Below are 22,716 nucleotides of genomic sequence, written 5' to 3' on the forward strand. Positions count from 1 at the left end.
TCTATCTATCTATCTATCTATCTATCTATCTATCTATCTATCTATCTGCGGCTGGGCACAGTGGCTCATGCCTGTAATCCCAGCACTTTGGGAGGACGAGGCAGGCAGATCACTTGAGGTCAGGAGTTTTGAGACCAGCCTGGCCAAAATGGTAAAACCCCATCTCCACTAAAAATATAAAAATTAGCCAGGCACAGTGGTACAGGCCAGCAGTTCCAGCTACTACTGGAAGGTGAAGATTCCACCACCTTCCTTGGATGATTTGCACCAAGCATTTTCCCCACACGACGTCCTTTAATAATCACAACTGCCCTCTTTGAGAATGAGGCAAATCCAGAATTCTCTCCATTACAAAGATGAGGAAACTGAGGCCTGGAGTCTAGGTAGCTTACTCAGGGTCACCTAGATATTCAGGGTGCTTGCACCCAGCCCCAGCTGACTCATGACTCTGTGACCTTAAAGACTCTGTCCAGGCCAGGCGCGGTGGCTCACACCTGTAACCCCAGCACTTTGGGAGGCCGAGGCGGGCGGATCACGAAGTCAGGAGATCAAGACCATCCTGGCTGACATGGTGAAACCCCGCCATCTCTGCTAAAAATACAAAAAAAATCAGCCGGGTATGATGGCAGGTGCCTGTAGTCCCAGCTACTCAGGAGGCTGACGCAGAAGAATGGCATGAACCCGGGAGGCGGAGCTTGCAGTGAACGGAGATCACGCCACTGCACTCCAGCCTGGGCAACTGAGCAAGACTCTGTCTAAGGAAAAAAAAAAAAAGACTCTGTCCATATACTGCCACCTGCCGGGATCACCAGCCCTTGAGTGCCAGGGGCTGAGGTCTCCTGAGTCACAGCTCAGCTTCACGAGGCATCCCTGTCCCCTCTCATCTCTCGGTCTCAGATCACATAGCCTAGAATGTCTAATGTGGACTCCCCTCAGAATTTGGGGATAGCAGGGTTTTTGGTTCATTATCTCATATTTATTTGGCATCAACATGTGACCAAAGACTGTGTTAGGGTATGGGGGTAGAGATAAGCATCATGGCATCCCGCAGGTGCTCAGAAGCCAGAGGGCCCTGCAGTGCTAAGACTACAGTTACAGAACACAGCAGTGCTTTCAGTGCGTTAGATACAACCTGGAGATTTGGCTGTCCCTACAGGCAGCGTTTGGGACTAGGAAGGTCAATGAGACAAGAAAACAATGTGGGTGAAGAAGTATTAAGCCTCTTTAAAACACCTGATGTACGTATTGCCTCTACTGCCAACTGATGTTCAACACATGGTTAGAAAGAGGCAAAAAAAAAAAAAAAAAAAAAAAATCCCCTTGTATGAAGGATAATCCTTTCAGCCTGGGGCAAATCTCCTAAAGAGTTTTGTTCTGAACTAGGAGTGTTGTTTTAGCTTCCAGTCAATAGTAATTAAGAGTCCCAATATATTCCAGAAAGAGGGAGAGGGAGATTAACGATCATTAAATCTCTTCTGCATTGGGTTCTGAATCTCTTTTTGGAGGGGCCGGCTGTCAGATGCTCCCTCCAAAGCGTCCATCTGACAGCACTCCCGCCACCACCATCTGGAACATCAATTCCAGTGCTCGCCTGAAGGTTTCAATTACATAAAAGGCAGTGGGCCCACTAGGACCTGAGAGTCTGGAGTCTCACAAGGGCTGCTCACACCCCCTCTCTCCTGCACACAAAGCCTCTAGAATTTGGTCGGCAGTCGTTTGCAAAGGGACTCATTTTGGTGGGGGCATGGGACTGGCCAGCCCCTTGGCAAGGCCTCTCTCAGGCAGGGTCTGTGCGTGCTATGACTGACAGGGTCGCTAATGAACCTTAATTGTGAGCTCGACAGGCCCAGGAAGGCAGCCACAGATGTGGCAAAGGGCAACCGCAAACCGTCTGATTAGTGAATAAGAAGTGTCCGGCCCAGTGAGGGCCAATGACCCAAAAAAGGAGGAGGGCGGGACTATTCCTCCCCCACGCATCCCTTCTAAGGCTCTGGAGCGCCTTTATGTAAGCAGTGCAAAGCCTCTGGGTGCACTGGAACCTCCCCGCCCGCTGACGCCCACAGCACTGCTGCTTGGCAGCTGGCAGCTGGGATGTCGGGGTCTTGTGCTTGTTACCATGGATGCTTCCGTCTCCATCAGCAGTGCACCTTCAACCACAGGAGGCCAGAACAGGACGTCCTTTCAACGTGGGAAGGGGGAAGCTACCCACTATGGAGACTGAATAACTTCTTGCTGGTGCTAAGAATTGTGAAGATAGCTACATTCAGAGCCAGTCGTCCTCTGGTGACCTGCAGTGACACGGAGAAAGCTACTCCTGGAGCAGCTTTCGGCACAAACAGCGCGATGACGACAGGCTTTGCAGTCAGGGGTAGATCCCAGCTCTGTTCCTTACTAATTAGCTGTGAGGCTTGGACCAACTCATGAAACCTCACTTGGTTTCCTCATCTGTAAAATGGGCATAAAAGATCAACCTTGTGGTGTGCAGTTTAAATAAGCAAAGTGTCTGGAACAGTACCTGGCACACAATAGTTATCTCTTAAAACCCAGGAGAACAGCAGAGTATTTTACGCAAGTTTGACGTGACCTCAGGACTTCTTGCAGTCAGCTACTACAAGCCAGGTAGTAAGCTAGAAGCTTTACACCCACCATCTCTAATTCTTGAGGTTAGTGTTGTTATGCCCATCTCACAGATGAGGAAACTGAGGTTCAGTGGTCACACAGCTAAGACGTGATAAAGATGAGAGCTGAACTGGATTGTGCCTTTCGATTTCGAGGCACTCCACCATCAACTTCAGTGCTCCTAACCAGGCATTTCAGGCATCCAATCTCAGACTAACAGCCTAGAAACACCTAACCAAGAATTTTGTAGAACCTGAATTCCCAAGTACACCAAAACAGGCTTCTCTGGACTGGCATATAAAGGAGTGGTAGGGGGCACTAAATGGCCAACCTGTTTCCAAGGAAGTCTGCAAAACAAATGAGGACTCCACTTCCAGCCTTGATCTGCTTCTTGGCTAGTGGCACCTCACAAGTATTTTCTGCATCAGGGTCATGAACAGGTGCAGCAGGTGAGCTGCTAAAGCAGCCTCCCCACCAGAGAGCAGTCCCAGGACAGGCCCAGAGAGGAAAGACGCTACAGAACAGAGGCCCATCACTGGGAGGTTGCATAGGACCCTCACACATAGACTGGGAGGCTCTCAAGCTGGGGAAAAGGATGCCTGGGGGGAGACTGGAGATGTGGGTTCAAGAAGGGGACAAGAGATTCAGAGAGAAGAGGAGCAAGAGGTGAGCAGTGCTGATAAGGAAGAGGGTAAACGGCAAGGAAGCGGGAAACCGACAGAAAGGATCCTGAGGAGCTGGGTCTCACAGGTAACCTGGCACCTCCAGAAGGCTGAGGAGTGAGGGGTCTGATGACCTGGGAGGCTGCAAGGCTGGCTTGTCCTTGGACACCGAGCTCAACCTAAGACTCCTTCCTACCGCCTCAGACCATCCAGCCATGCTCTTCTCTAGCTTTCTCTCCCAGGGCTTCCGAAGACTTTCCCAAAGATAACCGGGGGCAGCTCCTCATTCAGCGAGCAGAAGCAGGAAGAAAAGCGCCTAGCGAGCAATCAGGAAGAGGAGGGGAAGAGACCCCACCAGGGCAGACTGTGCAGCTGGTGTCAGATGACCCTTATCTCTGCAGAATGGAAACCAGTCAGCCACAGCCTGGACGCTCACCTTCTGACCTCCACGACTCGCCTTTGGGTGGGGGGCCGTGGAGTTTCCAGCTTCCTGTTCGGGCATCCTCACCTTGACAAGTTCTCATGACTATCTACAAGGCCTCGACGGAGGGCCTCTTAATCTCCTTCCTCAGTTAAATAAGCCGAGTCCTTGTAAACGTGCACTGGGTTATAAAATGCCCCACTGGTACCAAGGCTGGGACTGGGTTCACCTGTGAAAACGCAGCCCAGAAGCCTGCCCAGGGCGTCAGAGTACAGCCTCTAGGCTGACAGAACCCAGGAGTGAGCCAACCAGCCCTAGGAACCCAACGAAGGCGGTAAAGGCATCAGCTGGCATCAATTAAGTGCCTGTCTTCCACTCACATCTGCAGTTTACACGCACCCCGAATCCTCACAACCGTCTCATGAATTCAGCTTTTGGAAACTATGAGAGATGAAGTCTCCTGCCCAAGGTCTCAAAGATGGAAGGTGACCAGGCCAGGATTCAAGTCCCAGTGAGCCTTCTCTTCTGGCCCTAGTGAGCCACCCAGGGACAAAGACTGGGCTGGAGCATCTGCTGGAGGCCTCTGCCTGTTGTGTTCTCTCCACCTATTTACCAGATGGGACAGGTCATAGACCTGAGAGAAACTGAGGCCTCTTCTGCCAGCAAAAGGGGAGCCTGAAAGTGGTAACATCAACAGAAGAGTATCCATGGTGATGTTCTTTTAGTTCTAGGCAACAGACCCCTGGTTCTGAGAGACGGAGAGGCCATCAGGCCGGCACTTTGTAGAGTGGGGGCCCGAGACCCGGGGAGATCTGCAATTCCCAAAGCAACTTAGTGGCAGACTCAAAGCCACAGCCCAGGTCTCCTGACTTCAATAAGATTTGCCAAGGCACCTTCTTAATGGACACAGTGCTTTCTTTTCATCTACCTTTGTCCCTTCTATTGAAGCAGGAGGAAGTTTCCTGAAGCAATTCTCTATTTGCAAAAATAAATAAATAATTCCAAAAAAGCTACGTTTCCTTCTATCCCATTTTACCAAACAGTTATGAAAATAAAAGGTTTGGCTAACATCACACTTAGGGATATTGTCAAAAAAGGGTGTAGAATCCAGGTCATTTAGTGTGTAGGTTATGACCCTTCCCAGGAAACCAATGTTTCCCAAAGCGCATTCCTTGAAAGTGAGTTATGAAAAACAGGTTCAGTTCTTTTTTTATTAACTGTGGGACTTCTCAGAGCCTTTAATATGCCAACATGGGTGATGATGCTCCTAATAGACAAGGGAGTCTGAGTATCCAGACTCTGGATTTCTGGATTTCTCCCAGTCAGTCGCTGCCCTTTATCCCTCAAGGGACTCAATGCCAAGGTAAGGGGATCCCCTTTACTAGAAAGTCACGAAATGTGCAGGTCACAGTCCAACAAGAAATGAATCCACCCACCAAGCAGAACGAACAGTCGTCCATGAAGGAGCCTTTTCCAGCCATCCCATCCCCGTTTATTTGGCACCTCTGACTACCAGTGAGGACCAAAAGTTTCACATATTAGGCATTTGCGTTTCTTCCTCTGTGAACCGCCTATGTAGCCAGCTCTTTGTCCTAACAAAGTATTCCCACTTTTCTTATTGATGGAGGCAATGCCATGTGGTGGCTAACAGCCCTGGAGTCAGGTTGTCTGGGTTCAAAGCTTAGCTCCACCACCATACTTGATGACCCTGGATAAACTGCTGGTGGCCCTGTTTCTTCATCTTTCCAATGGGGACAACAACTGTAATAGCCTCAGCAGGTGTTCTCAGATTTAAAGATAGAAGTGTTTTACCAAAAGGTACAAATGCTTTTCAGAGTGTGTTCCTTGCTTTTTAATTTTGTGTAAACTTCTAAGTTAAATTTGCATGCAGTCAAAGCTATCATTTCGGCACTGGCTTATGCACCTTCTAAAAGCCTCTTCCATCTCAAGATCAAATACTGATGTTTGCTCTCTGGGTCTTTCATGTTCGTTTAAAGGTTAATTCTTCAGTCCATGAGAAATATGAAATACGACTACATGCTGTTGCAATAGAGTTTTAGTGTGTTTTCCTTCAAAAGTATTAGCTGTTTCAACACATTTATTGAACAATTATTTTTCTCCCCAATAGGAATACCACTTGTGATTGTTCTAAGTTGTTCCATTACTAGGTCTGTTTCTGAGAATTCAGACCCATTTGCTTCTGCCACTCAGCCCGGAGCTCTGCAGCTGTCTTCAAGCACTGCCTGCTTGCCTCTTAGGTGACTGCCTTTAAATTAAATGTACCAAAATCAGCCTGTGCTTCAGCATAAACCAGTTAGAACAGATAAGATGCCAGGGGAGATGGGGGGACAAGAGCCCATTTGTAACAGCAAAAGGACATGCCACCTAGAAATAAGCTCCCTTACTGAACCATCCCATTGGTTCTTGCAGTGCACTGCTTTTTCCAAACTTTTTACATTTGTTTTAACTGAAAGTATAGTGATATGCTACTTGTGTCCGGGCGGGATGCTTTCCCCCCCAAACACACACAATGCAAAGTGTGGAGGGGCGCGGGGCTGCAATAGGAAGCTTTGCCTTTGCCCCACTGTTCCAACTGAGCCTGGGTTCCCCACAGCCCGGCCGGTTGAAGGCAGTGGTGGCTCCTCTGCTGGTCAAGCTCTGGAGGAGCATCGCCTGCCCAGAGCTCCACACCAGCAGCGGCAGGAAGAGAAGTTTAAGTCCTTTTCCCTGAAGGTGACCCTTCTTCCCCGGCCCTCAGTATACATTTCCTTTACATTTTCACTTTTAAAAGATGACTTAGTTTTGGCAGGACATGTAAGAAACGGCACTCTATAATATTTTCATTTGTAAGACTGTAATTCAGTGGAAAATACTGACTGGAATCAAGAGGTGGGCTTGACACCTCTTCTTCCCAACCTCACCGTACGCATCACCTATCAGGTCCGAGACTCACTGCCCTCCTCCATTCCTCGGTTTCCTCCCACTCACTTCACAGAATGGCTATGAAGACAGATAAGGTCTGGATGAAGTGTATTAATAATGAGACCATCTATCAGTACTTGCTGACATCTGACGGAGATCCATTAAAAATTTATTTATTTTGGCCAGGCACAGTGGCTCACACCTATAATCCCAGAACTTTGGGAGGCCAAGGTGGAAGGACTGCTTGAGTTTAGAAGTTTGAGACCAACCTGGGCAACGTGAAACCCCCGTCTCTATTTTCTATATTTAATTTAAAAAGATGAAACAAATTTTTTTTCACGTAATTGAAAAGTATTTTATAGGGAATGAAAGAGGGAAGAGTCAAATTGTTAATCTGAGGTCAAACAAAAAATAATTTCTACTTTGAAATTCGTAATCTCTGAAAAATAACCAAAGCTTACTGGGGTGACTATCTTTTTTTTTTTTTTTTTTTTTTTTTGAGACGGAGTCTCGCTCTGCCGCCCAGGCTGGAGTGCAGTGGCCGGATCTCTGCTCACTGCAAGCTCCGCCTCCCGGGTTCACGCCATTCTCCTGCCTCAGCCTTCCGAGTAGCTGGGACTACAGGCGCCCGCCACCGCGCCCGGCTAGTTTTTTGTATTTTTTAGTAGAGACGGGGTTTCACCATGTTAGCCAGGATGGTCTCGATCTCCTGACCTCGTGATCCGCCCGTCTCGGCCTCCCAAAGTGCTGGGATTACAGGCTTGAGCCACCGCGCCCGGCCTTGGGGTGACTATCTTAAAGACGATGGGAGAACATCAATTTTCAAAGTAGTTGGCTTTGGAGAAATTCAAGCCCCTTCCCCTAATGGAAAATCAACCGTGACTGTTCTAGGACAGCTCAGGACTGGTGGATACATCGTTACAGTCTCCTGGAAACAGTCTTTGCTCCCCAAGGAACACACACACAAAATAAAGCCAATGGCCCTACTAATCTCTTTGGTTCATTTCCTTTCTCTCTCATTCATTCTACCGTAATTGTCTGGATTGCCTTTACAGGAGGCAATTCATCTCATTCTTAATTGGATAAAATGAGGAACCATTATGCTGCATGTAACAGAACTCATCAGAATCTGAAATCACTTCTGGCCAAATCTATGAGGGAGCCGGTCAGGTGAGAGCACCCCAGGAAACCCCACTTCCTCTTTCTAATCAAATCATGCCATTTCTTCCTGGTGGAGAAGGGCTGCCTGGCTGCCACCTGGACACAAATCAGAGGCTGCACTATTAGGTGGCAGGTCCTCAGGTCGATAACAGGCCAGGGTCATGAAAGGCCACCACCCTCCGGAGAGGCCAGGTTGGGCGGGAAACGGCCAGCTCGGCACCTACGGTCCAGAGCATGCCTCCTGTTCTCCCTGCCTCAGTCCCCACAGCTGCCGCCCATTCACAGAGCAAAAGGCCCACGTGAAAAGACTCACCACAATTTTCCAAGGAATGGAGTTCATTAAAATCCTGCTGGAGGCTTTTGGCTGGAATGCTTTTTCTCCTTGTATAACGGGAACTATAGCAGTGTTGTCTATATGACAGCTCCGAATACGCTCAGAAACATCAGTCACAACAGAGACTGTGTAGGGGCTGGTGCATATTACCAATGATTCCATCCATTCCCCGGCTCCTGCTCCAGAGACAACACTTGGCCCAGAGGAGAAAACTTCCAGGCAGACCCCAGGATGCGGGGGAGAGAGGAAGCCAAGTTTCCCCACCCTTAACATAAACCCATGGGGAACTTCAGTGGAAAAAGCATTTTTTTAATGTTAAAATGTCTTGCATGTGGGCATGTTTATGGATTGGAATACAATTTATTTTTTAATTTTTTTTTCTTAAGAGATGGGGTCTAGTTATGTTGCCCAGGCTGGTCTTAATCTCTGGGGTTCAAGCGATCCTTCCACCTCAGCCTCCCACCTCAGCCTCCCAAGTAGTTGTAACTTCAGGTGACTGCCACATTCCCAGACAGAATACAATTTCTAAATAAGACAAAACATACAATGCTCTCCTTGAGGCAGGCACCTTTGGATTTTCCCCTAAAACTCCAAAGATGTGTATCTGCTCTTCTTTCTTCCTCTATTGACACGAGTACTTTGGGAAAAGAATCTGAGAAGCACCAAGGCACAAGTCGCTGAGAAAACAGTGAAAAGGTGGCGAGCAGTGGCTTACAGAAGTGGACAAACATTTACTGAGAGCTGGGTACGACCATTAAAGAGCCTCTAACGCCTTTATGTGTAAAACAAATAAGCACAGCTGCCAGTTATCCTGTTCAATAGATGTACAGCGTGCAAAGCTGACCACAGCCAAGTCCTCCTTCCAGAAACTAATTCCCCACGAAACGTCAGCTCCATAGATAGTGAAGCCTTTCATCTGGTTCTCCACGAAAACCCTGGCACCTAAACAGTGTCTGGTGCATGGATGGTGCATATAATAAATGCTTGCAGAAAGAATAACTCAGTTCTACAGCTCTTGCTACTCATCCTCAGAGCTTATGGTGCATATAATAAATGCTTGCAGAAAGAATAACTCAGTTCTACAGCTCTTGCTACTCATCCTCAGAGCTTATTCACTGGTCAATGACCAGTGGCTCGAGAGAATCCAACTAGGGTCATTCTTTTCGGGGATCAAGCTGAAGAATCCTTGCATTTTGACCTGTGGAAGAGAAGGCAAGGAATAAAGGCTGCATTTCTTCCCAGAGTAAAACACAGTGCCTGACTTCCAGGAGGTGCTCAATAAATGTCGACTGAATCCACTACCTTTTCATCTACTTCAGCTGACACCCCTTTAGAAAGGCAAAAACTTTAAAAAAAAGAAAAAAGAAAAAAAAACAAGGTCTCATTCTCTCACCCAAACTGGAGTACAGTGGGGTGATCATAGCTCACTGCGGCTTTGACCTCCTGGGCTCAAATGATCCTCTCACCTCAGCTTTCTGGGTAGCTGGGACCACAGGAGCATGCCACCATGCCCAAAATTTTTTTTAAATTTTCAGTAGAGATGGAGTCTCCCTATGTTGCCCAGGCCGGTCTCAAACTCCTGAGCTCAAGCAGTCCTCTCACCTTGGCCTCCCAAAGTGCTGGGATTATAAGTGTGAGCCACCAGGCCTAGCCTAAGTGAAGACATTTTAAATGTTGTCTTTGAAATAAAGGAGGAAACATGCTGGTCTGAGATTGTTGGAATGACAATGCTAAAGGGGAAGCCAGGGAAGAAGAAAATGTAAGCCTGCTTACTCTACTAACACAGATAAAGCAGATGGTATCTGGCCTTCAAGATCCCCAAAGGCCGGGGTAGTCATCTTGGGTCCCAGGCCCAGTGTACCTTCATCACCTGGGGGACAAAACTGAGTTGTGCTCCACACAGCTGTCCCTGGAAAAATAATTTCCAGATTTCATTGCTTTAACTATTAAAGACTGAAAACTGAGCAGCACTGCTTAGCAGACATCAGATATTCTGCTAATCAATCGTATTAATGAACTATTAACTAATAGTATCAGCTTTCATGTCACCAATCAATTACAAATGTGTGTGAGCTGGCTCCATGGGCTGCTTCATGGACAGCAGGTTCTTGGAAACGTAAGCAGCAGGTCTCCACTCACTCGTTCACTGAGGCCCAAACGTGGACACATCCCCCATGTGCTCAGCCTTCTCATCTGTCAAATCACACTCCCTGCAGATTCATGCAGCCCTGATGGGGGTGGCGATGCAGGGGTGTGACAGAGATAATTTCAAAGTATGGCTACTGCTGAGGCTGGCAGTGTGAAGACCTATGCCCAGCTGGCTCTTTCTATTTCTAGAGCGCTGTTCTAGCTACTTAAAAAGAAGAATATGCTGAAATGAATTAACCTACGAAGTTATCAACTCCCCACTAAAAAATCAGAATGTCTCTTCCACCTTTACCTCACTGGCCTGGATACTTTCCCAGCCCTGATGTCTTCCCCTTGCTTGAGTAAAGTCTGGGGACACCCAAGAGCTGAGCCTTAGGGCGACTATAAGAAAGAAAGAAGTAAAGGAACTAAAAACATGAAGTGCCCAATGTTTGCAAGCAGAGACTTTCTTGCCTAGTTAAACAGATTCACGGCTATTTTTGGTTTGCTCTTAAAAAGGCAAAGGACGGAAGGCCTGCTGGGTGCCAATACGCAGAAACAAACACCTTCCTCAGCTCAGGGCTCAAAATACACCCCAGCTGAGACATTTCTGCTCTTGCTGCCAGTGTGCAGAGTAAGGCCATAGAAGGGCCAAGTTTATGAAGCCAAGGCAACATCTTCACATCATATGATTCTTGGCCCTCATGGACATGTGGGTATTTTTGAAACAGCTTAACAACAGATTTCGGCTGGATTCACTCTAGCACAATGGGATTAATATGTAAGAAAATGATGTTTTGGCCATCTGCAAAGGAAGGTCATTTCCCACCAATCAGAGCAGGCCTCATAATCCCAAGGCAGCAAAAACTCTGATGCTGGGAAGAAAAAAGAAAGCTGATCTGGCATGATAAATTGGGCTGCCTTGTCCTGGCTGCCAAGCATCCCTCATATTTCTCTTTAATGCCACTCTTTAATCAGACCATGGTGGACTGGATCCATTCCCCCACAGTTCCCTGGCCCTGACATCTAAGCGAGGCCATTCCCTTCATGGGGAATGCTGGCAAATCCTGACATTCTCGTCCGTCTTAAAACTGGAGACTTTTCTTGAAAACAACAGTCTCCCCACCTTCATTATCTTGGGCAGGTGAGCAGGGAGGAGTGACTGCTGTTTGCACGGAGCAGCAGTGCATTAGCTACTCTCAAAACATCTGGCTGATCCCGGATTACACCAGACAAAGGCCTGGATCCTTTGCCTTTAGACAGGTGCATAATAGTGTGAATTTTCTGAAAATACAGCTTTGGGAAGAAACTAAAACTGCATGTGAACTTCAATGCCACAACAGTATACTCAGCACAGACCAATCCTTACAGAATAAAAGCATTTTGTAAATCCAGTTAAACAGGAAAGAAGAAAAGCTGTCATTCCCAGAGAACACTGGCAGTAATGAAAATAAAACATTCAAAGAAGAAACTTCCAGGATCAGTCACAGGATCCAGTACAAAGCCAGTGCACCGCCCCTTACACGAGCATCACACGTAGCAAGGAGCTCAAAGCCAGGCCATCAATCCGAAAATGGCTTTTGAAGCATGTCAATATAGTTTTTTGTCAGTAGTGATGGGGTTTCACCGTGTTGGCCAAGCTGGTCTCGAACTCCTGGTCTCAAGTTATCCACCTGCCTTGGCCTCCCAAAGTGCTGGGATTACAGGCACGAGCCGCCGCGCCTGGCCAATGCATGTCAATATAGTTTTAATGAGGCATGCATTACCAGATCCTAATTTGTTGAAAAGTCATGCTCCATTTCCATTTTGACATTCCTCATACTTCAATTAAAAAATTAATGAGAACACCATTTCCCCAACCCACTCTGGATGATGGAATCCACTCTGGCCTCTTGTTCAGCCTCTGAGGTAGACAGGGCCCCCAGGTAGCCTCCACACAGCCAGAGAGGGGAGCTGGCGCCTCTCAGGCCGCCCCCTGAGGCAGTGGAGGAAAGAGAACCACTAATCATAAATGACCTGGCTCTGAGAAGGGATTTTTTGCCCCATGACTAGTTCTTGCTTTTAAATTATGTGAAGTTAACATTATTCTCCATAATATACCTATGTGTTAACATTTTAGATTACTAATGAATTTAATTAACAGTTTCTCTCCCAACAGGCAAAACTGACACACCACATAGACATGCCACATTTAATCTGTTGCTTTCAGTGTGACTAACCCAAAGGAACCTGGCAAGTAGGAGAAACCAGACCTCCCGGCGCTCCCAAGCCACATCCCTATCCTGGCTTCTTCCCTATAGAGCCTAAATCATCTAAAGGAGGTGAGGTGGTCATATGTACCTCACAGGGGTGTTGTATGACTTTGAAGAAATAATAAACAACACAAACAGAAGTCCCCAGCTTAGTCCTGGGCATCCAGCAGGTATTCAACACATGTCAGCTGTCCACCTCAACCTCAGCCCACCTCCACCAGCTCCAGCATACATTCTACAGAAGAGAAAGTTAAAAACAGAGAAGCAGGATTGCCTGAGGTCAGCAGTTCAAGACCAGCCTAGGGAACATAGGGAGAGAACCAGTCTTCATGCAAAATAAAACATTTTTAAAAATTGGCCAGATGTGGTGGTGGGTGCCTGTAGTCCTAGCTACTGGCAAGGCTGAGGCAGGAAGATCATTTGAGCCCAGGAGTTTGAGGCTGCATTGAGCTTTGATTGTACCACTACATTCCAGCCTGGGCAACAGAGCAAGACGCTGTCTCTCCAAAAACAAAAAAGGAAAAGTAGTATGCTCTGACAGTAATCTATAGAATGTCACACACTACATCATAGATCAGTGGTAGATATGGTCTGGCACTTCAACCCATGTCCAAGTACCATCCTGCAACTAAGCTTCAGAGGTGATCTCTCTCATTATCTGGCTATGGCGAAAGACAGCTCTTGATACTCTCCTTCATTCGCCATCAATGCTGCAATTTCCCTGTCGAGCCTAGGAAAAACCGGCACAGGCAGCAAGGGAACCAGTTGACCAGGTTTTCATAAAAGCAGCTACATGCACATCCCTGAAAGAGAGAGTGATGAGGGAATCCCGGAGAAAAGACACAGCTGTAGTGAAACACTTCAGTTGCCATAAGAACAAAACAGCCTATTAAACACCAGGAAGGGTCTACTGAGAAAAATTTGTTCATCATTTCCTACTTCTATGTTTGGCTTATTTCTAAAATACAGTAATAACTAAATTGGCAAACTAAATTTAAACTCAGCCAAGCATGCTTTCATGCTGAGTTTAGAGGAAAAACAAGCCCCTGCAGCTGACCAAATTAAAGGCGGATCACACCTTCAGCTTTTGCCCCCCTCTTCCACATAGGATCAATCATAGATTTCTGACCAAGAAAAATGCAAAGCCGTTAAAGCACTTCCCAGACCGCACTCTGTAGTCCTACCTCACAGGACTGCTGAGAGTTTAAATATGGCTGCGCATGAGGCGCTGCATACAAGCTCAGCAGTCAGTGGGCTGATGGTGACCATTCTCACCACATCAAGTCCAAGGTCTCCTCACTTTCAAGGATACCTCCTACCTATCCAACTTCATACTTCAGTATTTCTCAACAAAGGACATCTCCTCCAACCCCTCCAGCCCACACCGCCCACCCGCCCCCAGCTCACACTTCACACGCTCAGGTCCAGGTTCTACACAAAACTGGACCCAGCCAATCTAATGGGCAGGCCAATGTTTAGAAATCAGGATATTCTGTCGTGCGCAGTAGCTCACGCCTGTAATCCCAGCACTTTGGGAGGCCGAGACAGGCAGATCACTTGAGGTCAAGAGTTTGAGACAAGCCTGACCATAATGGTGAAATTGCGTCTCTAATAAAAATACAAAATCAGCTGGGCACGGTGGTGGGCGCCTGTAATCCCAGCTACTGGGGAGGCTGAGGCAGGAGATTGCAGTGATCTAAGATCACCCCACTGCACTACAGCCCAGGTGAGAGAATGAGACTCTGTCTCAAAGCAAACAAACAAAAAAACCAGGGAATTTTACATAAAAACCCAAATATATGGCTCCTCTAGAAAAATGTGAAAATGAGCAACAGAGGCTCTATTTCCAACATGGCAACAAGCACCGGGAGTAACGCAGGCAGCTGCCCTTTCCGCAGAGGCCTGTGCCTCCAGATCCCGCCAAGCCCACTTCAATGATCTTCCTCACTCGCTGGTTGCTGGCCGGGGACCCCTTATCCTGAGCACACAGTGGGTTCATTTGCATCACAACTATGTTACTACCCATCTGAAATGTCGACTGTCTGGCGGAGCCCTCTCTTTTTGATACCTGCCTTCTCTCCACTTACATCAGAAGCACGTGCAGTTGTCTCTCTGAGCAGCCAGTGACCTCAAGAAACCTCTTTCTTCCCATTTCCTGAATTACTATGAATGAGATACAACAGATTCCCAACTCCTTCCACAGGCTCCACTCTGTGTCACACACTTGCCTCTCAGCTGGGAGTTTGCATCCCTATAAATATACAAATAGTGGCACTGCAGACCTTTCGGGCTGCTGTGTCAAGTTTTCTCTGTGAATAACATGCGTGCCTCTCCTAGCAGTCATATATTTTCCTAGTAAAACTGTTCTGAATGCATACAATGGAATTAAATAAATCACTACGGCATATGAACAAGTTCCCAACCCACTCTAAAAAGATACCTCACTAATGAGCCATGCTTGGCAATGGATAATCACATCCAAGACCCACATGGGACACAACAGAAAAAACAGAGGACCAGACTCAGGGACTCGCGTTCCAAACCCAGCACCGGAACTCACTGCCAAGTGATCAGGGTGATTCGGTTGGCCTCTTAAGACCTGATTTTATTCCTTTCCAATACTTCCTGTGGCTTTATAGATGTTTTTGAATATTTTGGGCACTCTCCAATAATATGGTGCTAGTGAATTTGAGGCAACATCTTGAGACCAATCATTCTGAGCATAAAAATCTATGAAAATGAATAGAATATTTAAAAACTAGATGTGACAGGCCCTTTAACAAGCCAGCTTTTGCTTGTTATACCTTTTCAAACTAGAAATGAAGCCACGGGAGCATCTTACAGGTAGACGCTTGTACTGTGTTGGCTGGAGAAACTCATACAATAGCAGAGACTGATAGTGTCTGGCCTGCGTGCACTGCCAAATGCCTGCGGGATGGGTATAGCCTCTTCCCCGCCACGTCTAAATGCACACTTCTAGACACTGAAGACAAGGCAGGTGGGGAGGGAGCAGACTGTCATTAACTTCAGAACTCCTAACTTGGGCTTCATCAACACAGATGGTTCTGAATGAGAGACCACCATATGAAACCCATCTTCTCTCTGCCTGGAGGAATCTCATAGTCCAGTGGCATGGTCTGCCAGGGAGAGAAAAGGTTTCCTGTGTTGTGAATTCTGCATGGAAAAAGCTACACAAAAGCAACCCACTCTTAGCCGCAGTCTCAAATGGAACCATATGAAGGAGGCACGTACCAGGTCGATCAGGTCGCTGAGGTTTTTCTCGATTTGCTGGGGAGGCAGGCGCCTCATTAGGTCCAAGGCACAGTCCAGCTGCTGATCACTCTGTGGAGGGAGAAATACAAGTGCATCAGTCATTTTTGCCAGAAGGAATATCAAAACCTCCTTTTAAAAAGCATGCTTGTCCAAGGCATTCTAAAACCCAAAGAGCCGTGTAGTGGGCCCTCTGCCAGGTCTCTGTGTGCCGCTAGCCTGGAGGCGGGGACTGTGCAGGCTGTCTGCTCCCCTTTGACAGCAGTCTCTGTCTCAAGTGGGGGCATCCAAAAGACCCTGAAAGAAGTGGAAGCAGGCTGGAGACGTCAGAAAGCTCCCTCGCCGGCTCCCCTGCTCTGCTCAACGGGCCCTGGCAGCTGCAGATGTCGTGCCTCCCAGTTGGTTCCATGGTGAGCACACTCAAGTAGTGGATTACTTTTGCCCTTTGTTGTAACCTGGGTATAAACATCAGGTAACATCCCCAAGCCAGGTTCCTTGATGAGCTCCAAGCGAGGGGGAAAAGCCAGGCAAAGAACAAGTGGCAAGATGCACACGGGTTAAAAGTGCTTCATTCATTCAATGGAAACTTAGGACACTAAGACCTGAACTACACCAGTCAAGAGCTCGCTCCACCCAGCAAAGTGGACTGCAAATGCAGTCAACTATGTCACTGCAGCAGCAGAGGACTGGAAAGACAACTATGACCCTTCTTTATCAAGTACTCTTTTAAAAAATGTTTTTAATTCTTTTAAAGACAGGGTCTTGCTGTGTCACCCAGGCTGGAGTGCAGTGGCACGATCTTGGCTCCCTACAACCTCCACTTCCCAGGCTCAAGTGATCTTCCCACCTCAGCCTCCCAAGTAGCTGGGATCACAGGTACATGCCACCACACCTGGCTAATTTTTATATTTTTAGGGGGACAAACATGGGGTTTTGCCATGTTGCCCAGGCTGGTCTTGAACTCCTGGGCTCAAGCAATCGAACTGCCTTGGCCTCCCAAAGTGCCAGGATTACAAGCATGAACCACCGTGCCCAGCCCAAGCACCTTTTTAAAGCTATGCATCCTGTGCTTCACAATACTCTCCTCACAGTATATATGCTGCAAGTATTTACTAAGAGCCACCATGTGCCAGTCACCATAAATATATAAAAAAGAGATAAAGGGAGGGGGAAAGGAAGAGAACTGAGCAGAGGCGAGGCTGGTAAAGTGCAAAGTAAATTCAATGCACAGTGGGTTCTAACATGGAAGCCTAGACCTCAGGAGATGAGACAAGAAATAAAGTGAGAAAGGTGGGCCAGGTCCAATGGTGAAGACCTGTGTATGCAACTCTAAGAGGTACAGGTGACTCCAAGTAAGGCAGATGGAATCTCCAACACTACCCAAGCAGAGAGGCACTATCTAATTTGTATCTGGAATCTGCTCTGCTCAGACCAATTTCAGGATTTTTGAAAGGCCTAAATCAACAAGCTACAGCCTCATAGAATACACAGAGTAATCCTCAAAATGCCACATTTGGCCTTAATGAAATACAACTTTTGAATATTACCATTTATAATCCAGGTCTCTTAACCACTAGTAGGCCGTGGGACAAGGACCCACTTCATAGTCACCAAAGACATAACATATTATTAAGGAGAGTCAATTTCATTTTTTTAAAACAAGATATTGACATGGCATATACAGCCAGCTGTTTAAAAAAGAATGAAAGAAAAGAAAAAGCCTGTCCCTTGCTCAAAATGGCTATCAGTGACAACACACAACGAACTGGCTCTCCTGCAAAGAGTAAAGAAAAACACCACCCCAGAAACTCTACCACTTGTTTTCCTTAATGCCAGCAACATGAATTCCCCACTTGTGCCACGCACTTCTATGCCAACATGTCAGCCAAGGCCACAGTGACGGGTTTGGCCCACTGGCATGAGAGGAAATTTTAACACCATGTCCAGGGCAGAACACACAGATAAGCTGATTTGACTCTAGAGGGACATATTCAATTCCCAGTACTGCCATTCATTAACTTATGGCCTTGGGCAGGTTTCTTAATCTCTAGAAGGCTCTATTTATTTATCCATAAAATGGGAACACAGTATCTTTCTTAGAGACTTACAATAATTTAGTAATGCATGTGAGATGTTTAATACACAGTAGTATGTGTTTAATGATTAGGGATATTACGTGCATACAAATATATATACAGCTTTTAAATATTTTAAAATTTTAAATGATTCCCCTGCCCAACCTCCCTGCCCCTCAACCCAGCCCTGGATCTCTCTCTCTTGCTCCCCTTATACTAGAGCTAATGTTCAAACTCAATAAATAGCTAAGTATTCTCTTGGCTGAGCAAGAATAGAAAACCCTAAATGATTCAAGTCAAACTCGTTAAAAGGTATAAACTAGTATTCCTCAACTAGGGATGATTTTGCACACGTGCACACACATACACACACACCTCCAACCAACCCTGCCAGGAGACATTTGGCAATGTATGGAGACATTTTTGTCACAACTGGGAGAGAAGAAACTACTGACATCTAATGGGTAGGGGCCAGGAATGCTTCTAAATGTCCCCAAACGTGATATACAGCCTCCCCACAACAAAGAATCACCTGGCCCAAATGTTAATAGAGTTAAGCCTGAGAAGCCCTGGGCTAAAAATAATTGCTTCGGGGGCTGCAGATTCCCAGAATCTGATAGACGATAAAGCCCCTCTCAAGAACAGTGCACATGCAGGGAAACATTTTATATTCCATTCTAATTTAAAGACCACACAAAACCCCTAAAAATTTCTGGTCTTCAGAAAGTATCTCAACTAGATATTAGCAATCCTCCTTATAAAAGAAAAGCAAATTAAGATATAAGGAAGCCTGTCTAATTTGAAACTGTGATCCAGGCAGAATATAGAAGGGATTAACCAGAAACTCAGCAGTGTTATCCAGGAAAAGACCTAAGTTGACCAGAGAAGCTCAAGGTGAAAGACGCTGTTTTAATCCTTCTTCAGAGCCTGTTCACAACCCCAGTTCCCATATGCTGATCACATCCCCACCCCGCAAGGGGGCTAGACAGTCCTCTGTCGGCCTGTATCTAGTTGACAGCACTAGAATACCACTATGAAACGATCTGACTGGTATTTTGCATTAATCCCAATTAATCTTAATTGGAAATGTTTCACTACAAATTTCTAGGGCTAAGGATGTTTAACTGTCATTCAATGAGGAAATGACTAAATGCTTCCCATAAGTGAAGCAACATGGGAAAGCTTAATGACAGCTTGTAAGACGTTAAAATTAGAGTTAACTGGAGCCATTTGCTTGGGAGTCATCCCAAACCCTAAGGGGTCCAAACAGGAAACGGCACCGGAGAATGAAGCAGATGTGGATGACCTTCAGCTACAAGCAACGACATAAGTGACCCCGGAAATGGAACGATGGGGACGGAGGGAAGGGGCTAGTCCCAGGGGCCTCCCTAGGATGCTGCCACTTTTATATAAAGCTCAAAAACAAGCAATAGTGAACTGGTTTTTTTTGGTTTTTTTTTTTGTTTTTTTTTTAAGATAGGCTCTCACTCTGTCACCCAGGCTGGAGTGTAGTGGCACAAGCTCAGCTCACTGCAACCTCTATCTCCTGGGCTCAAGTTATCCTCCCACCTCAGCCTCCCAAGTAGCTGGGATTACAGGCACACACCCCCATGCCTGGTTAATTTTTGTTTTTCTTGAGACAGGGTCTCACTTTGTTACCCAGGCTGGCATGTAGTGGCACAATGTCGGCTCACTGTAGCCTCGACTTCCCAGGCTCAAGCCATCCTCCCACCTCAGCCCTCCAAATAGCTGGAAGGCCACCATGCCCAGTTAATTTTTTGTAGGTTGGTAGAGATGGGGTTTTGTCATGCTGCCCAGGATGGTCTCAAACTCTTAACCTCAAGCGATCTGCCCACCTCGGCCTCCCAAAGTGCTGGATTACAGGCATGAGCCACCATACCCAGCCAATTTTTCTATTTTTTGTAGAGACAGGGTTTTGCCATGTTGCCCAGGCCGGTCTGAAAGTCCTGAGCTCGAGTGATCCACCTGCCTCGGCCTCCCAAAGTGCTGGGATTACAGGTGTGAGCCACTGCACCTGGCCATGAACACTCTTATTATTTAGACATGTGTTTTAGACTAATATAACAAGGCTTTTTTTGTCTTTAAGCCAAGACAAGGGAATGATAAATACAACATTTAAGAAGAGTAGAAGAGCAGTTCCAGGGAAGCCACGAGGGGAAGATGAAAGCTAGGTCTCACATGGAATGGCAGGTTCAAGGGTATTCATCATAATCGTGATGCTTAAGTTATGATTATCAGATATCTAAACTTTTTTTAAAGGTAATAGAAAAAAATACAAAGTACGCAGGGAGTGGTGATGCGCTCCTGTAGTTCCAGCTACTTGGGAGGCTGAGGCACGAGGATCGTTCAAGCCCAGGAGTTCTGGGTTGCAGTGCACTATGCCCGTCAGGTGTTCGCACTAAGTTTGGCATCAATATGGTGACTTCCTGGAAGCAGGGAACCACCAGGTTGCCTAAGGAGGAGTGAACCAGCCCAGGACAGAAACGGAACAGGTTAAAAAAATACAAGAAAGAACAAGTAAAGAGAGGGCTTAGGACTCAAGAGTCCAGGGTCCAAGGTTATGCCCTGTCATTAGACGTCCGTGTTCCTTGGACTGCTCACTTAATCTCGTGGCCTGGGATTTGGCCCAGATGAACTCTAAGACTCCTTCTAGATGGACTGCCCTCTATCCTACTGCGAGAGCAGACACACCCAACCGCCACACCCTTCAAAACAAGACCATTATCCTGGATTTGGCCGCTTGCAGGCCAGCAACTGGGCTACAATTCAACAACTGTGCACTGAGTGCCAACCCTGGGCCAGGCCCTGAATCTGGCCCAACAAATGAGACCCAGTCCCAAGCCTCAAGGAACCAATTGTCCATAAAACAGCAAATAACCACAAGGCCAAGTGGTGTGTCCAATAATGAGACAGAGAAGGTACAAAGAGACAAGGCACAGTTCACCATACACTGATTTGTACTTCTTTGTGTCAATTATTTTCCTAGGACTTCCCTCCCTCACATGACTACAAAATAAACAGAAGGCCAGTCAGGGGAAGTCACCCGGTGGCTAAGAGCTCCTTAGGCTCCACAGGCCGGCTCCTTCAAAACTCTGACTGGTCCAGGCACCTCCTTTATAAAGTGAGCTTCACCAGTTCCACCTCCCCGTGGTGTGCTCCAGGTGGAAAGGTAAATAGTAAAAGAAGGACCGTTCCTCCTCACCCTCTGGAATTCTCTGCCCATTCAATTAGTCATCTGATCATTTATGTGAGTGTTTCCTAGGTAACAAGCACTGTTTTCGATGCTGAGTGGTCAACATAAAAGTCTCTGCTCTTCATGGAGCTTATGGTGCAGTCAAAATCAGTATGGAAAAAAAAAAATCAAGGAAGAGTCCTTGTTAGGATGTCAAATAATAAGGAGGGGACAGTTACCCCACTTTAAGCTGGCAAGGCTCCAAGGGGTAGGTTTAGGGATTTTTTTGTGTTATTTTTTTTCTTTTGGTATACAAACTGAGATAGGAAATATTTCACTTTGTTTTCATATGATTTAAAGAAAAAGCATAAAATTGCTTAAATCATCCTGCAATAAATAAAACCACCATTAATATGGACTAAAACAATTTCTCAGAATAAGAAATCAGTCAAATAAAACCCTACCATCTACATATCTGCTACAGTGTTCAGACATCTGAGAGTACTGTGAAATCATCTGCATACAGGAAAACTTGGCCTACTAAGCAAACTCCAGGGCAAAGTCTGCTTTGGAAACCATCATCAAGTGAGATGTAACCAGTCCCTACACTCCAAGTTTGGTAGAGTAAACACACCATCCACAACAATGTCAATGTCAGGGTAGAGGTTCCCACTAAGTAGGGCAGGGAGCCCCAGAAGATGTCTCAGAATGGGGCCACGGGAGTGGTTTAGTCCTGGATGAGCAGCTGTGCCTTTCCAGGCAGCAGGTGCAGCAGGGTAAGGAGAGGTGAGCCAGGTGCGTGGAGGAGGTGGGGAACCATGGGGGGTGGCCTGGGAAGGTGGACTGGGGCCTTGTCACAAGGGCCAGATCACACCCAAACTACTCAGGGGGCAGCTAAGCTGGCCCTAGGAGCTAGGCTCAGAACCTCACTTCTCCCTCAGTTTTTTGCTCCTGTCCAGTTTATAGGTAAGGCATCTGTGCTACATTCTTTAAAATCTACTTTTCTGTGAGGGTTCTGGAGCCCCTAGAGATTTTTCCACAGGGAATGACAACTGTTGTTGTGACTTAGAAGGTGAAGCAGATTATATTTTCTAAAAATGACCATAACAAGCAGTCCCAGACCACACGCTCCTCCTGCATCGTGACTGTGACACTCCTCCCACATGGGGGGAGCGAGGTCTGTGACCCCTCCGCCCTAGAACCAGAGGAGCTTTTGTAACTTTTTATCACCAGAGCCCAGCACAAATGATGCCCTATGACTTGTGAGCCCACAAGAGACAACGCAGCTTCTCTCTGCCTGCTGAACACACAGGCCTGGAGTCCACTCAACTGCCCTGAGGCCACCTCGTGCAGAAGAGTCCCTGAGACTCCATGGACAGAGGGAGGCCCACGGAGCCCCCAGGTGCTCAAGGCCCCCACTGTTTCAGCTTCAGCTATCTGACTGCAATAGCAGGAGACCCCAAGCCAGAACCACCCAGCCAAGGCCCTCCTGAATTCCTGACCCACAGAAACCATCAGAGACAATGAAATGAATTATTATTTTAAGTCACTAGGTTTTGGGGTGATTTTGTCAGACGGCAATAGTAACTGACACAGAAGAATTTGTCTGGTGACCTTGGGGAGACAGCCTGACCAGAGACGAAACTGGGGGCAGAAGAGCTAGCAGAGGAGCCTCTACAG

General features: G+C 46.9%; 1 protein-coding gene across 6 annotated transcripts in view; it reads right to left on the reverse strand.

Annotated features, from left to right (window-relative positions):
- Positions 1 to 22,716, reverse strand: part of CAPZB (capping actin protein of muscle Z-line subunit beta) — a 148,392-nt gene that overhangs the window by 68,309 nt on the left and 57,367 nt on the right. For all 6 annotated transcript variants that reach the window (XM_025361077.1, XM_025361062.1, XM_025361069.1 and 3 more), the window contains one exon: positions 15,751 to 15,840. In XM_025361077.1, coding sequence (XP_025216862.1) covers positions 15,751 to 15,807 — 57 coding nt within the window. In that variant the 5' untranslated portion in view covers positions 15,808 to 15,840. The remainder of the gene's footprint in view (positions 1 to 15,750; positions 15,841 to 22,716) is intronic.

The sequence above is a fragment of the Theropithecus gelada genome, chromosome 1 (genome assembly GCF_003255815.1).
Source record: "Theropithecus gelada isolate Dixy chromosome 1, Tgel_1.0, whole genome shotgun sequence".
NCBI classification, from domain to species: domain Eukaryota; kingdom Metazoa; phylum Chordata; class Mammalia; order Primates; family Cercopithecidae; genus Theropithecus; species Theropithecus gelada.